At 46.6% G+C, this 14,553-nt stretch overlaps 2 protein-coding genes across 4 annotated transcripts; one reads left to right on the forward strand and one right to left on the reverse strand.

The window, feature by feature from the left end:
* The first annotated feature begins 250 nt into the window (after positions 1-250).
* Positions 251-3,607, forward strand: chchd4a (coiled-coil-helix-coiled-coil-helix domain containing 4a). Its single transcript, XM_027016593.2, has 3 exons — positions 251-609; positions 1,753-1,851; positions 2,045-3,607. Exons 1-3 carry the CDS (start codon positions 588-590, stop codon positions 2,383-2,385), a joined length of 462 nt encoding a protein of 153 aa, XP_026872394.2. The 5' UTR covers positions 251-587; the 3' UTR covers positions 2,386-3,607.
* Positions 2,694-13,999, reverse strand: si:dkey-202e22.2 (netrin-4). Of its 3 annotated transcripts, none has more exons than XM_035520552.1 (10): positions 13,174-13,999; positions 12,361-12,830; positions 11,391-11,747; positions 10,304-10,430; positions 9,418-9,606; positions 8,026-8,116; positions 7,475-7,587; positions 7,099-7,167; positions 4,637-4,807; positions 2,694-4,312 (listed from the first exon to the last, which is right to left on the reverse strand). In XM_035520552.1, the coding sequence occupies exons 1-10, from the start codon at positions 13,262-13,264 to the stop codon at positions 4,176-4,178; spliced, it is 1,815 nt and encodes a 604-aa protein (XP_035376445.1). In that variant the 5' UTR covers positions 13,265-13,999; the 3' UTR covers positions 2,694-4,175. The 3 variants fall into 3 exon arrangements, with proteins under 3 accessions (XP_035376445.1, XP_035376444.1, XP_035376446.1); XM_035520551.1 differs by having other exon boundaries at positions 7,900-8,116; positions 13,174-13,998; XM_035520553.1 differs by lacking the exon at positions 4,637-4,807 and having other exon boundaries at positions 7,900-8,116.
* Positions 14,000-14,553: the final 554 nt, after the last annotated feature.

Raw genomic sequence — 14,553 nt, forward strand, 5'->3', positions numbered from 1 at the left:
ATGAACATTTTTAAAACAGAATGCATTTTAGGATTGCAGCTGGAGACATAATATTCCATCTGCAGATACGTACAAAGCCATTACCTGATAAGAATTGTTTTATGAGAAGATAGCATAAAAAATGTCTTCACATTTTATGTGTATATCAAGTCACTGATCCTAAATAAATGTGACATAACTGGCAAAACCTAATTTAAAAAAGTGCTGACGGATTTCAGGTTAAACGTTTTGCAAACTTGCAGTTTTATTTTAGTTTGGACCGATGTTTTGTTTATAGGAATGGTTCCATATCCTGAATGTTCCTTTCATTCTTAAATACAGTGATTGAAAGATTCTAAATTAATTTGAACACTGCGTTAATTATTTGAATGATTCGGATACCATGTAAAAACCATCTCGATGGCCTTTCGTCGCAAACTTTTATATTGAAAAATCGGTAGCCATTATGCAAAACAAAACTGCAGCGGTTGCCTTCACACTCGGCGTGTGGTGCTGGTTAAGTGTGCCGGTGGCAGATGACTAAATATTGGACACGGACTGTAAGGAAACCACTGTAGGGTAGTCCATCTTCGTCGTCGGCGGCAAAAATGTCATACTGCAAGCAGGAAGGTATGGTTGGATTAGTACTTTGTGCAAAAATCAGCCAGTTCTCTTGCTATTTGTCCCTCAATGTCATTGGACTAGCATTTAGCTAATCAGCCCGTCATGTACTTCTATAACTTTGAGAGGCTTCTGAGCCCTCTAGCATGACCTAGCTGACCCGACTACAGGCATTAATGCCAAATTAGCTAGCGAGGTGGTTAGCTTTCTTTGAACTAGTTTTGTGCTATATCAACGAGTAAAGGAAATTGAGTCTTGAACTAGCTAGCTACATAGAGAATTTAAGATGCAAAATTGCATGAGCTCACTGGTAGCGTTAGCTAACCTCGCTAGCCTGCTAAGTGTTTCGGTCCTGGGGTCAGTCCGGCATGGATGGAACAGGACTGATCAGAACTTCACTGGGCGATGTACGTGAGGTGCATCTGAAACGCCTCACACTTACTTCAGTTAGCTTTGGCTATATAGCGGTGTCTGTTACTCCTTGAAAGCCAAAGTCCATGACCTGTTCATCGGTTTAGTTACTGACGTTGGGTGTCCACGTGGGCCACGTGCGTCATCCCGTTTAAGAGCGCGGTATTCCGGCGCTTACCTAAAGCCACCTGCTTTCTGAAGGGACTTCCGTCAGTGATGAGGTTGTATCTTTTAAGTTTTATTTTAGACAAGGTGTTCTGCCAATATCCTGATCGTTACTGTGTTTAGTAGAAGTGGTGTGTGTGTGTGCGTCGCCATGCCATCATCTTTCTCATCTCCTAGTCCACGGACTTCTGCTCACTGCACTGTTTACATAAATACACTCAATCTATTAAACTATCAATTATGTTTGCAACTACTTACCAAGTGTTCAATACTCTTGGTCACACTCGCCATTTTTACTCATCTTTTCATATATGCTAATAGTATAGATCTAGAAATGGGATATATTTTGAGCTCTCCAAAGATATTTAACGATATAGAGATGCATAGTTTACTTTTATCCCATCTTTATTTAATCTTTTCTTAAACATTCACACAACTACCGTTTTTATTGCTAAGATGATCTGTCCAATATGTTTGATTGTACCATTGATCCTGTGTTAGCCATATGACTAATAAACTGAACATGAAATTTGTAGGATTTGCTCAAACCTACCCTGGGTCTCATTTTTGTCTCAGGTAAAGATCGCATCATCTTTGTTACAAAGGAGGACCATGAGGCCCCAAGCAATGCTGAGCTTGTGGAAGATGACCCAAATGACCCTTATGAAGATCACGGTGAGCTCTGATATAACTTGATGTAGTAGATTAGCAGAATATTAGAAGTGGTAAAGATGCTAACAGCGCTAGAAGTGAAAAGTGTCTGACTGGCATTCTAGCGCAGCCTGTGTGTGTTCTGGGGATGTTTTAGTGTAGAGCTGAAATTATGGGAGCAAACCACTTCACTGTTAACACACTGGACTTCCCTCAGGTCTCATACTGCCCAGCGGGGAGATTAACTGGAACTGCCCGTGTCTCGGAGGCATGGCCAGCGGTCCCTGCGGACAGCAGTTCAAAGAGGCTTTCTCCTGTTTCCACTACAGCACAGAGGAGGTGAAGGGCTCTGAGTGCATTGAGCACTTCCGCGGCATGCAGGAGTGCATGCAGAAATATCCGGAACTCTACCCCCAGGAGGATGAGAACGAGAGCGGCCCCTCTGGAGGGGATGATACTGCACCCGCTGAACCCAGCAACACCGACGCGGCTTCCGTTCCTGATTCCTCCGTGGATGAAGTGACGGTGGCAGGCACAGAAAACGCCGCCACAAGCTAATAGTGCGCATATCCTGACTCTCGACCTCTTGACCTTGATCACAGCTAGTCTTGACCTACACACAGATCATGGGTACACCTCTGAACGGACCTCTTGACCCTCAGAATGCACTGATGTCACCAGAAAGAGCAGCAAAGTTAACACTCAGAGGCTTCAGCTATTTCCCTTAGAGAGAAAGAGAAGAGCTTTGAGTTGTAGAGTGAAATTATGCTGTATGGGGACGTTTATTGAATTGATGGATGTGTGAGGTTTTGTACAAATCCACAGGGTTGAGGTCTGCAGTTGACATTCACAGACAGTAACAAAGGACTGATGTTAATTAGATCTTAATGCTACTAATAGTAATGAATGTTGCTGTCAAAGCCTTACACTGTTTTTTTCAGTCTGCCAATCAGCTTTTCTGATTGACGAAGCTGACGCATGATTCTCATTCAGGTCAGCCTGGTCCATTTACCTCCGTTAGCTATGCTTGGGTGCTTTGTCCTTTTTTACCTATGTTCACAGATCAGTCTACAGTGGGGGCCTAGTGCTGCTCAGATGACATTGTGTTGAGGTTGGAATACTGTTGCTCTCCTAATAAAACCTTTTGTCTGTGACAGTAACAGGTGAGGTGAGCTCCACTGGGCATGTACAAACCAGGAGCAGTGCCCTGCAGACTTTTCTTAAGATAGCAATGTTTTACATGCTCAAAAAGATGGGGCAGTGTGTGGGTGTGGGTGGGTGTAGAGCTATTTTACCATTTCCATCAATAATTGTTTGTGATGTGATTGGCCAGTTATCCAATCTGGGTGGATGGGTACCAGGAACTGAGTACACAGTCAGCAAGGCTGTCATGGGCATTAATCAGCTGACCTACAGAGTAATAACAGTCAGGTGGGATCATCATAATGTGTGGTGCTGTTCCGTGGAGACTAGGGCCCGTGTGTGTGGTTCTGTTGGGGGTAGACTAAGACCTGTATGCATAAACCATCTTCGCCTCCACATTTCCAGTCTATGAACCATGTTTGTGTGTCCTTGATCTCAAAGTTGTTACTAGCTTTTGTACTCAGGCCTAGTTTATTTTCAGTCATCCCTCTTACCGAGTTAGCCCACTAGGGGGCACCCCTGTGCTGAACACACTCGGATCCTTTATAGTAAGGATCATAGCTCAGCCGGTGAAAGATTTAATGCATAATTTCCTCATTCATCCTGATGTGATTAAACGAAAACAGAGTGAAAACTGCCCCTGTCTGTGTATGGCAGTCTTTTCCTGGAGGCTGGTGTCTTTGATTTTGATGGATAGACCTGGATTGACCTAGTGCTGGACCGAGACACTGACAATGGTCCAGGAGTCCAGTAGCCTAGCTAATCTTAAGATGGAGCTGGAAAACATCAAAAAGGGAAAATATTTTGGAATGGTGGCCACTTTTGTTGACGCGCTAAATGAAAACAGAAGTTCTAACAACCTAGTGACACAGTTGCCCAGCAATATGAGAGATCTTTGATAATGTGTGTCTACATAAGTACACAACCAGTATGAACAGCACAAGTGAAATGTATAATTTCAGCATGGACAGTACACAGATCTTAGAAGAGTCAAACGGCCACTCTGTAGCTAGGCAGAACAAACCATATAAAGAAACAGACAGTGGCCAGACGGTCCAGCGCGGCTTTGCTTCACTTCACCTTGTGCTCCTACACACTGTCCAAACTCGACCTCTTTTGATGGGGTGTGACGCAGGAGCTTTATATGATCCAGGACTCGTCCTGGCCTGGTTCAGCATGCTGGAAGCCCTCGGGCCTCATTGCACTCACAGGCAGCCCTGCTGCACCGCCTCGGAGACCAGGAGACCGACCGCAGGGGTCCACGGAGCCACCAGGCTCTGCACAGTGGCGAGCAGGCGACCCGATTCTGCCTCTTCTGGGCCTGCCAGCAGGTATCTCCCCCCTGGGGAAGAGTCACAGTCACACAGTTGACTGGAACACTGCGGCCGAACGCAGGGCAATCAAGTTCTGCACTATACTGCAGTGTATGATAAACAGGTTTTAAGGAGGAGTAAGGGTTAATCCTCAGTGATCCTTTACAACAATGATCTGTTTACATTTTTAGCGAAGCGTCGTTAAGCATCTTTACTGCAGTAGAAGCCAGTGATGTGTCTTGGAGCAGAGACGTCTGTCATTAACACTACAGCAGGTGTCAGGGACCATCAGTCAAACAAGGCGCGTCTGTCTGGGACTGGCCGACTGGCCACGCCCCTTCCAGGTGTGGTACCTGGGTTGAGCACGGGGCAGGTGCAGCCTCGGCTGGTCCAGGACAGAGGGTACAGGCTGCGGGTGCCCTGCCGGAGCGGCACCACCCCCGAGCGCATCACCTTATGCACCTTCACCCTCACCACGGCATGCGTGCCCTTATCGTGGGCCGAGAGTACGCTGGCCTTCATCACTGCAGACACACATGCACACAGCTGGGTAATATAAAGCCACCATGTGTCCCGACTCCTGCGCTGTTTGTGGACGTGTTCTAACAGTGTTAGGAGCTACGCATTGTGAAGTCAACTTCATTGCGGGATGGTAAGGGACAGTCGAACCTTAATGTGATGCGTAACTGCTCTTTGGACTGTTTGGAGCATTTGAAGTTCTTTTTTTTCATGGTAAGTTGACGGCTACCATCTGCTTCCCAAGATTCCTGTAACTCCGCCCATCACACATTTTTGAGCTGCTCTGCATGCAGCGTCACAGGACAGCTGGACCCTGGTGGCCTCTCAACATTAATATATTATTATTTATTATTGTTATATTATTAGTATATTACCCCCTTTTCACCTGAATGGTGTGGTCTGTTTTGTCTCAGACAAAAATACCCCCCACCCATCTAAAATATTCACAATTCCATGTAAAAAAAAATAAAAAATAAAAAATGCACCGCTAATGAACACAAGCAAAAAAGTTCTAAGGAGGAAGCATTAAATATCACCACATGCTCTTACAAAGAATATGTTGGAGTTAGAGTTAGAGCTATGTTAGGGTTAGGGTTAGAGTTATAGCTATGTTAGGGTTAGGGTTAGAGTTATAGCTATGTTATGTTTAGGGTTAGAGTTAGAGCAATGTTAGGTTTAGAGTTAGGGTAATGTTATGGCTATGTTAGGGTTAGGGTAATGTTGGGGCTATGTTAGGGTTATGTTAGGGTTAGAGTCGGAATATGTTAGGGTTAGAGTCAGGGATGGGTTAGGGTAATGTTAGAGCTATGTTAGGGTTAGAGTCAGGGATGGGTTAGGGTAATGTTAGAGCTATGTTAGGGTTAGAGTCAGGGATATGTTAGGGTTAGGGTAATGGGGCTATGTTAGGGTTAGGGTAATGTTGGGGCTATGTTAGGGTTAGTGTCAGAGATATGTTAGGGTTAGGGTAATGTTGGGGCTATGTTAGGGTTAGTGTCAGAGATATGTTAGGGTTAGGGTAATGTTGGGGCTATGTTAGGGTTAGAGTCAGGGATATGTTAGGGTTAGGGTAATGTTGGGGCTATGTTAGGGTTAGGGTAATGTTGGGGCTATGTTAGGGTTAGTGTCAGAGATATGTTAGGGTTAGGCTAATGTTGGGGCTATGTTAGGGTTAGTGTCAGAGATATGTTAGGATTAGGGTAATGTTGGGGCTATGTTAGGGTTAGTGTCAGATATGTTAGGGTTAGGGTAATGTTGGGGCTATGTTAGGGTTAGAGTCAGGGATATGTTAGGGTTAGGGTAATGTTGGGGCTATGTTAGGGTTAGTGTCAGGGATATGTTAGGGTTAGGGTAATGTTGGGGCTATGTTAGGGTTATGTTAGGGTTAGAGTCGGAATATGTTAGGGTTAGGGTTAGAGTCAGGGATGGGTTAGGGTAATGTTAGAGCTATGTTAGGGTTAGAGTCAGGGATGGGTTAGGGTAATGTTAGAGCTATGTTAGGGTTAGAGTCAGGGATATGTTAGGGTTAGGGTAATGGGGCTATGTTAGGGTTAGTGTAATGTTGGGGCTATGTTAGGGTTAGTGTCAGAGATATGTTAGGGTTAGGGTAATGTTGGGGCTATGTTAGGGTTAGTGTCAGAGATATGTTAGGGTTAGGGTAATGTTGGGGCTATGTTAGGGTTAGAGTCAGGGATATGTTAGGGTTAGGGTAATGTTGGGGCTATGTTAGGGTTAGGGTAATGTTGGGGCTATGTTAGGGTTAGTGTCAGAGATATGTTAGGGTTAGGGTAATGTTGGGGCTATGTTAGGGTTAGTGTCAGATATGTTAGGGTAATGTTGGGGCTATGTTAGGGTTAGTGTCAGGGATATGTTAGGGTTAGGGTAATGTTGGGGCTATGTTAGGGTTAGAGTCAGGGATATGTTAGGGTTAGGGTAATGTTGGGGCTATGTTAGGGTTAGTGTCAGGGATATGTTAGGGTTAGGGTAATGTTGGGGCTATGTTAGGGTTAGAGTCAGGGATATGTTAGGGTTAGGGTAATGTTGGGGCTATGTTAGGGTTAGAGTCAGGGATATGTTAGGGTTAGGGTAATGTTGGGGCTATGTTAGGGTTAGAGTCGGATATGTTAGGGTTAGGGTAATGTTGGGGCTATGTTAGGGTTAGAGTCAGGGATATGTTAGGTTTAGGGTGGTAACACAGCACAGACTGATTCCTGCTTCCATAAACCAGATAAACACAAGTCACCTTGATAGATAATTCATCAAGAACTTTCAAGACACGCAAGTGTTTGCCTGATCTTACCATAAGAATGTTTCATACTACACAGGTCAGACACACTCGTCAGCTTCCTCTGTTTGCAGCTGCATTTCCCTGTAGAGGACACCCCCCCCCCAGGCTTGGTCACAATGGTATGGGCTTTCAATAACACCCATGACATTTAAGCACAGTGACACAAACACTCCCACAGCTGTGAAAGGGCATCACGTTCGGAGATCTGTGTTTTATCGGCAGGTCAGCTGATATTTATGTAACAATTCTAACAACAGACATTGTGTCAAAGCAGTTTTAGAGAACTCCCAGTCTAAATCCCTGATGCACCAGTCAGGAGCAGCTGTGTAAGGAAATATTCCATGTGGGATGACAAACAACTCCATTGGGGGCATTCCCATCAGCTCACCTGTGTGGTGCAGGGCTGAGACTGCCAGCTCTCTTGGCCACGCCTCCTCATGTGGCTGAAAGTGAGTCAGGTCGCCTCCAATGGGAACACTGTAAAACTGGCCATGGGCTTTCCTTCAGAGAGAAAGAGGAAATGACACACAGTTGACGAGTTGACGAGAAGAGGGTTGCGCACTTGATCTCTTTCAAAACCTGGACAAAGTATTCAGCTTATAGGGAGCACTGTGTCGTGTTACAGACAAAAGGTAGTCTAGGACTGTCGAGTGTAATTCATACAGCTTTTGTTAACAAGAAGTATCCATGCAATTCCTTCTTGGGCTTGAATAGGTCTATAGTGGCTTACCAGAAATACCATCAAAACAGGTTACCAGGCAACGCGCCTAATGGGAGAAAGGTTGCTGTGCTATATCTGGTTGTTAAACTCACCTGTCTAAACATTGACCTGTGACGGGGTCACAGTTCAAAGGGCATTTGCAGGGTCTGCAGCCCTCCGGCCCAAAACCCCAGTGGCCAGGCAGGCAGTGGCCACAGCTGGTACCCCCGACCCCTGACCTGCAGTGACACTGTCCGCTTCTCGGGTGACACCACGCATTCTCACTGCTGCTCTGTGCCGGAACTGTGCCAACTGGGTCACACCAACAGGCTGCCAAAGAGAAGCTCTCTGGGTAAGGAGGTGTTCCTTTGGGCTGATATCATACCAGCATTCTACTACTAACCTTAAGCTTAACTGTTAAAGTATACACACCAACGCTGATCTCAGGTCAGACGAAATTTAATCGCCAAGAGATGCCCCAGTCTCAAGATCAGCTGTCTTAATTTGTGCAAAGATGTCATGCTTGGCTGACCACAGCAGATATTTTTCTGCCTCTAGAGTTTCTGCCTGCCCTGTTTACCCTTCACACATTTGACAATAGCTGTTTTCTGAAACATTTGAAGAAAATTTGCCAATCGGTAAATGTGATTTGACTTGTGATTAAACATTTAAATAAAGTTTTGTTTGGACACCAGAAGAGTAAGGATAAATAAATCTGAATATCCTTGATTTTAGTCTGAAAAGTGCAATGACATACTATTACCAGTTAATGAGGTGGTATTACACTGACCTTTTAACAGTTCACCAGGTGGTACTACACTGACCTTTTACCAGTCAATGAGGTGGTATTACACTGACCTTTTACCAGTTAATGAGGTGGTATTACACTGACCTTTTAACAGTTAATGAGGTGGTGTTACACTGACCTTTTACCAGTCAATGAGGTGGTATTACACTGACCTTTTACCAGTTAATGAGGTGGTGTTACACTGACCCTTTACCAGTTAATGAGGTGGTATTACACTGACCTTTTACCAGTTAATGAGGTGGTATTACACTGACCTTTTAACAGTTAACCAGGTGGTATTACACTGACCTTTTAACAGTTCACCAGGTGGTATTACACTGACCTTTTACCAGTTAATGAGATGGTATTACACTGACCTTTTAACAGTAAAACAGTTACAATCTTTTGTGATTTTAAAAGAAGAAAGCTTGACCTGGCACCTGGAGATGAATTTACCTGTAGGGTTTAGTTCTAGCCCTAATTTGGATTTGTTGACCTGTGGGGTTTGGCTTCAATCATAATCTATCTGACTTAACTGTAATATTCATGAAGATTTGAATGAATTGAATATGTTGGATTAGAATTAGAATGAAACTCTGTGAGATAATGGCTGTCTCGGAACAGTGTTTGTCAGGCCTGTCAGAGGGATTCGAAAAGTGTAACCCAACAGTTCATCCAAACTGACCAGGTGAGATCTTCATTCATTATTATTAACATTTGATATTTATGGGTGAACTATTCCTTCAAAGCCAAACTGATATCGTACCATCAAAGGCACGCCCTCAGGTATCTGTCAATTCCAGATCACAGACGTGACTGCCCCCCACCCTTCTCCCAGACGTACGTGTACAGGCTTGTGGTGAGTTGAGAGGTCTGGCCGGGTGCCGATGGTATCCCGGGCGACAGCGATGGCACCTACGGCCTGCCGTGTTGTGCTGGCAGTTATCACAGACGCCGCCGCTCAGCCGAGCCGTAGAGCGCCACACCCACGGGGAGAAGCGACAGCTGTCAGCATGACCGTGACACTCACACTCTACAGAGAGAGAGGGTTAAGCTCATTTTAAATACATTATAAAAGCGCAAAGGTAAACATGACCAGAACACCAAACACAGACCTTATTGGGTATGCTAATTACCTGAAGATAAGATGTGTTAGATAAGACGTGTTAGAGCAAACCCAGTGCAAGAAGGTTGGAGTGAAGAGACAGACATGATGCTAACATACACATTCAGTAATGAGGTTACCGATGCTGGCGTTACAGAGTGGCGCTTCATGTCAGCTGCTCGGTAGGGGCCCTTATTCTGACAGGGGTCGGTTTCTGGTCGGTAAGGGCCCTTACTGTGACAGGGGTTGTGCTCTTTTCAGTAAGGGCCCTTATTCTGACAGGGGTCAGTTTCTGGTCGGTAAAGGCCCTTTCTCTGACAGGGGTTGTGCTCTTTTTGGTAAGGGCCCTTACTCTGACAGGGGTCGGTTTCTGGTTGGTAAAGGCCCTTACTGTGACAGGGGTTGTGCGCTTTTCAGTAAGGGCCCTTATTCTGACAGGGGTTGTGCTCTTTTCGGTAAGGGCCCTTATTCTGACAGGGGTTGTGCGCTTTTCAGTAAGGGCCCTTATTCTGACAGGGGTTGTGCTCTTTTCGGTAAGGGCCCTTATTCTGACAGGGGTTGTGCTCTTTTCGGTAAGGGCCCTTATTCTGACAGGGGTCGGGTTCTGGGCAGTAAAGGCCCTTACTGTGACAGGGGTTGTGCTCTCCACTGCTTCCATTGGCAGGCCTCCAGGGCTGGTCGTTGTAGAGTGGCATGCACCTCTCGCAGTGGGCACCTGCCGTGTAGTGAGTGCACACACACCTGCCCTGCACCTGCACCCAACACAAACACATTTACATGTGTGGTACAGGTGAAATGATCACCACAACAAAGGTCAGGTCATGGCCGCTCTATCGGAAAGGTATGTTGTTAAAACTGAACAAAAGCAATTAAGTACAAATTAAGGATTTATCTTCCAGTGTGTTCATACAAGCGAGTCATTCTTTAATTACAAAGCTGTGCTGATACTCTAACACGTCAAACAGTCAATGATACTAGCAGTGTTAGCAATTGTTCATTTATTGTAAGCAACGTTTGCAATGTACGCTGACTAATCACTTTATTAGGGACACCTGCTCCAGAACTGCAGGTGTAGGAGTCCTCAGTCGAGTACATGAACTCAGAGTGACCGATTGACAGAAACTTGTTCTAAATAGCACAGCGTGTCTGGGGGCTGCTTTCTAAACGACAACATCAAAGCGCAGCTGACGTCAGGATATCGTTTATGTAAACATACATAGATATATATCAGTTTATTCATGAGTGTTTGCAAAAACCGTGATAAAATCCTAAAGGAGCCTTTACAGTATAAATGTAAAGGAAAAGCATTCAACCAACAGCTGGCTTTGGTCAAACCAGTTTGTGCATGAACGGGTCCACTGAGGCATACAGATCTTCACACACACTGTACACAACCAGATGGTACCAGGAGTGGGAGATTACAGCCTACTGTAAGCCATACGGCAGCCTATGAAGTACAACTACACAGTAAGTATCAAATAAAGTGGCGAGAGAGGGTTTACTATAGCTCACTTAATGCACTCTTAATACACACTCACTTAATACACACTCTCACTTAATACACACTCTTAATACACACTCTCACTTAATACACACTCTTAATACACACTCTCACTTAATACACTCACTTAATACACACTCACACTTAATACACTCTCACTTAATGTACACTCACACAGACACACACTCCACGGAGACACACACTCCCTCACCACACTGCTGCTCTGTGGAGCGTCTCCTCCGTGTCCGACAGGCATGCAGTGCTCCGCGTGTCCGTGACAGAGGCAGGTTCCTCGGGCCTCCAGTGTGTAAATGGCATAGGGGCCTGGATCTGTCTCGTGGACCAGACTAGGCCGCGACTGCTCAGGAATGACAGGTGAGAACCTTTGGATGTTTTCCTGCCGGTATAAAGCAACGTGGCGCCCCCTGGAGGGGAAGACTGATGGGGCAGGACACTGGTGAGGCTTTAAGAGTCGTATGCGCAGGTTAGTGAGGGTCAGGAGAGAAAGAGCCTCCGGGCTGTAGGGGTCATCCAGCCTGCCACCCTGACCCATGGATCGGAATATGACCTGCACACATTTAGAGTAATAAAAATCTTTAGCATTATTTTCTTTAGAACGGGGGCTACATGGATAAAGAGGCTTGTACTACTCCAGACTCTGGGGGCCACATACTTCAGCCCCGGCACCACAGACAGAGTGCAGAGTGCAGCCCAAGGGCAGTGGGTTCACCATTAAACACTGGACAACATCGTACTGGACAAAAGAAAGGGTTGTGGAGGTTCAGGGTCTAATCTCCTAAAAACACAGAGGTAAACAGGGATATGCAGTTCCCAGCCTTCCAGGGTCACACAGGATTACCTCCTTGTACATGCTGGAGTCTGCTGATGAAAAAGCCAATCAAATGCACTGATCACAGTGACAGGAAAAAGGCTGGATTCAGTTATGAGAATCAGATCTGTGCACCTTTTCCCAAAGAGCTTCTATCGCTGTGGCCACAAAGCCTTGGAGATCCACTTTAATCCAATTTACACTTAAACATGCTGGACTTGGCCCACATTCCTACCGGACACACAAACACCTGATCCAGCAAATCAAGGACTTTGGAAGATTATAATCAAGTGTGTCAGATGACAGGTGGAGCTAGACCAGACAGACTCGCACGGCCTGACACCCACCCTACCTCTCCTCCAATGCACGGTGCAGCACTGGAGTATCTGGATGTGCAGAGCGCCCCCTGCTGGCTCATGTCATTAGGCACCCCGAAAGCAGCGCTGCAGTTCTCGGCGAAGAGCTTCAGTGTCTCCCAGGTGCTTCCAAAGTCCTGCGAGCGCTCCAGGGTCATGGCCGCTGGGCGCGGTGAGCGGAACACCAGCACCACGTGGGTCAGGCAGAACCGAGCCTCCAGGTCCAAGCGGATCTCGTCCTCTCCCCACGCTGCTGCTCCTGACCCCCACCAGGTGTCGGGGTGGAGGAAGGGGTCATCTGCCATCAGCGCAGGGGGGTGGGGCTCGTCCAGGCAGCGTCGCGAGTGGGCGGGGCAGAGGAGGGTGGGGCCGAGGGGGGAGCAGCAGGAAGACCGCGTGCGGAGGGTCCGGCCACTCGCTAGGTTACCCAGAGGTGGGCTGCAGGCTCGGCTAGCGCATCTGGAGGCTGGAAACGAGAGGGCGGGGTGGGGTGGGGGTGTGTGTAAAATGAACACACACACACACGACTGACTGTAGTGGAATAAAGCATGGGGCTTAGGGTGGAAATTTTGCAAATAAAACGCAGTAGCCTTGAAATTCTTCAGGACTAGAAACTAGGCCTCCACGTTTGAGCGGTTTAGCTACATTTGAAAAAAGCTTCACTTATACAAAGGAAAGAAGTCAATATTTGTATCGTGCTTAACCCTGCATGAAAAGAGAACTGTTGCACACGGCTCGCATCGGCTATTGTCAGAGACTGAAATGAAAGCACAGCCACAGCACCTGATGGCTCTGCTCTCAGCTCTCACCTTTCACGCTCTGCAGGAATCCAGGAAGCAGCGCCGCTGCGCTGCAGAAAATCAGCACCGCAACTCGGAGACACGGCGAAGGCAGCTCCATGTCCGGTTCAAACGTGCATCGCTGGACAGATCCACTTACCGCAGGCAGTTCCGAATGCGCGCGTCGCGGTGAGTGTTGCGGATTTCGTCGAGAGCGCGTTCATTGTCCGCCGTGATGAGCGCGATGAAGATGAAGTCCGTGCAAAACACGAATAAAGACCTCACAGCACACGTCCGAACACGGCTCACAAATCACGTCTCCTGCGCAATCATGAATAAACTTGGCGAGCATCTAGGGTTTCATCTTACCGAGGCTCCAGTTCCTAAACGCACCTGTCAAAAGCATCGATGGAAAACCGTTTTATTTCGCTGACCGGCGCCTTCTAGCAGTCGCTTCGTCGGCACTTGGAGCCTTTCAACGTGTTCGGCTGAACTGAAGAAACTTGGGATATGGGACTGTAAACGGCCGCTGCTCGGCGCCTGTGTTGTGCCTCCTGCTCTAGTGGACTGAGAGCTTCTTCTGGATGAGCTGAATGACTGCTGACTGAACAAACAGCCGCAGCGTCGCTGCGCCTCAGTGCCCCTCCGTGGATAACCCAGAGCAGTGCGTCTGTGCGGACAGGTAGCGCAGGCTCACGGGTCAAGGCAAACATTCACGGACTCGAGGACTGAACTAATGCGAACCAGCCGCTCATAGGTTCCCAAATGTGCCAGATCTCTTCGTGGGCACAGGAACATTGCTCGAAAATAACTTTAGCTACCTCACATCCCCTCATTTAATTTGGTATTGTGTGTTGTTCTGGTGCATCGCTTAAACAAACAAATAAATAAATGTAAACCTATTTGTGAAAATATCTTCAAGCTTACCTTTCTTTGTCCCATGCTGTGGTTTGGGAAGGAGGCAGCCTGCATAAGCAAGCCAGGACACTGCCTCAGGACAGAGGAACGCGGCAGTGAAACAAAGCCTGGATGCCTCAGGCAGCCATTAACTTTTAGCTTGCAGTGGAGGTCTGTACGAGCAACTGGCTTAATGCACAAAGTGAAATGAGGTCAAACCTTTGCATCATGACACAATACAAGACTGGTCATTAAAGACTGGTCAGTAAAGACTGGCCAGTAAAAACTGGTCCATAAAGATCAGTCAGTAAAGACCTGTCAATAAAGACTGGTCAGTAAAGACTGGTTACTAAGTTTATTCTCAGCCAGGTTTGTTGGTTGAAGGTCTTCTTTGAACAGGTCTTTTTTTCTAAGCAGAAAAAAACATTTTAAAATAGAAAATGCTTTGATTTATGCTGGGCAAACATCAGGGGCTTCTCACCACACACTACACACTCTGTGGTTCAACAGGTT

This window comes from Electrophorus electricus, chromosome 20 (assembly GCF_013358815.1).
Source record: "Electrophorus electricus isolate fEleEle1 chromosome 20, fEleEle1.pri, whole genome shotgun sequence".
Taxonomy (NCBI): domain Eukaryota; kingdom Metazoa; phylum Chordata; class Actinopteri; order Gymnotiformes; family Gymnotidae; genus Electrophorus; species Electrophorus electricus.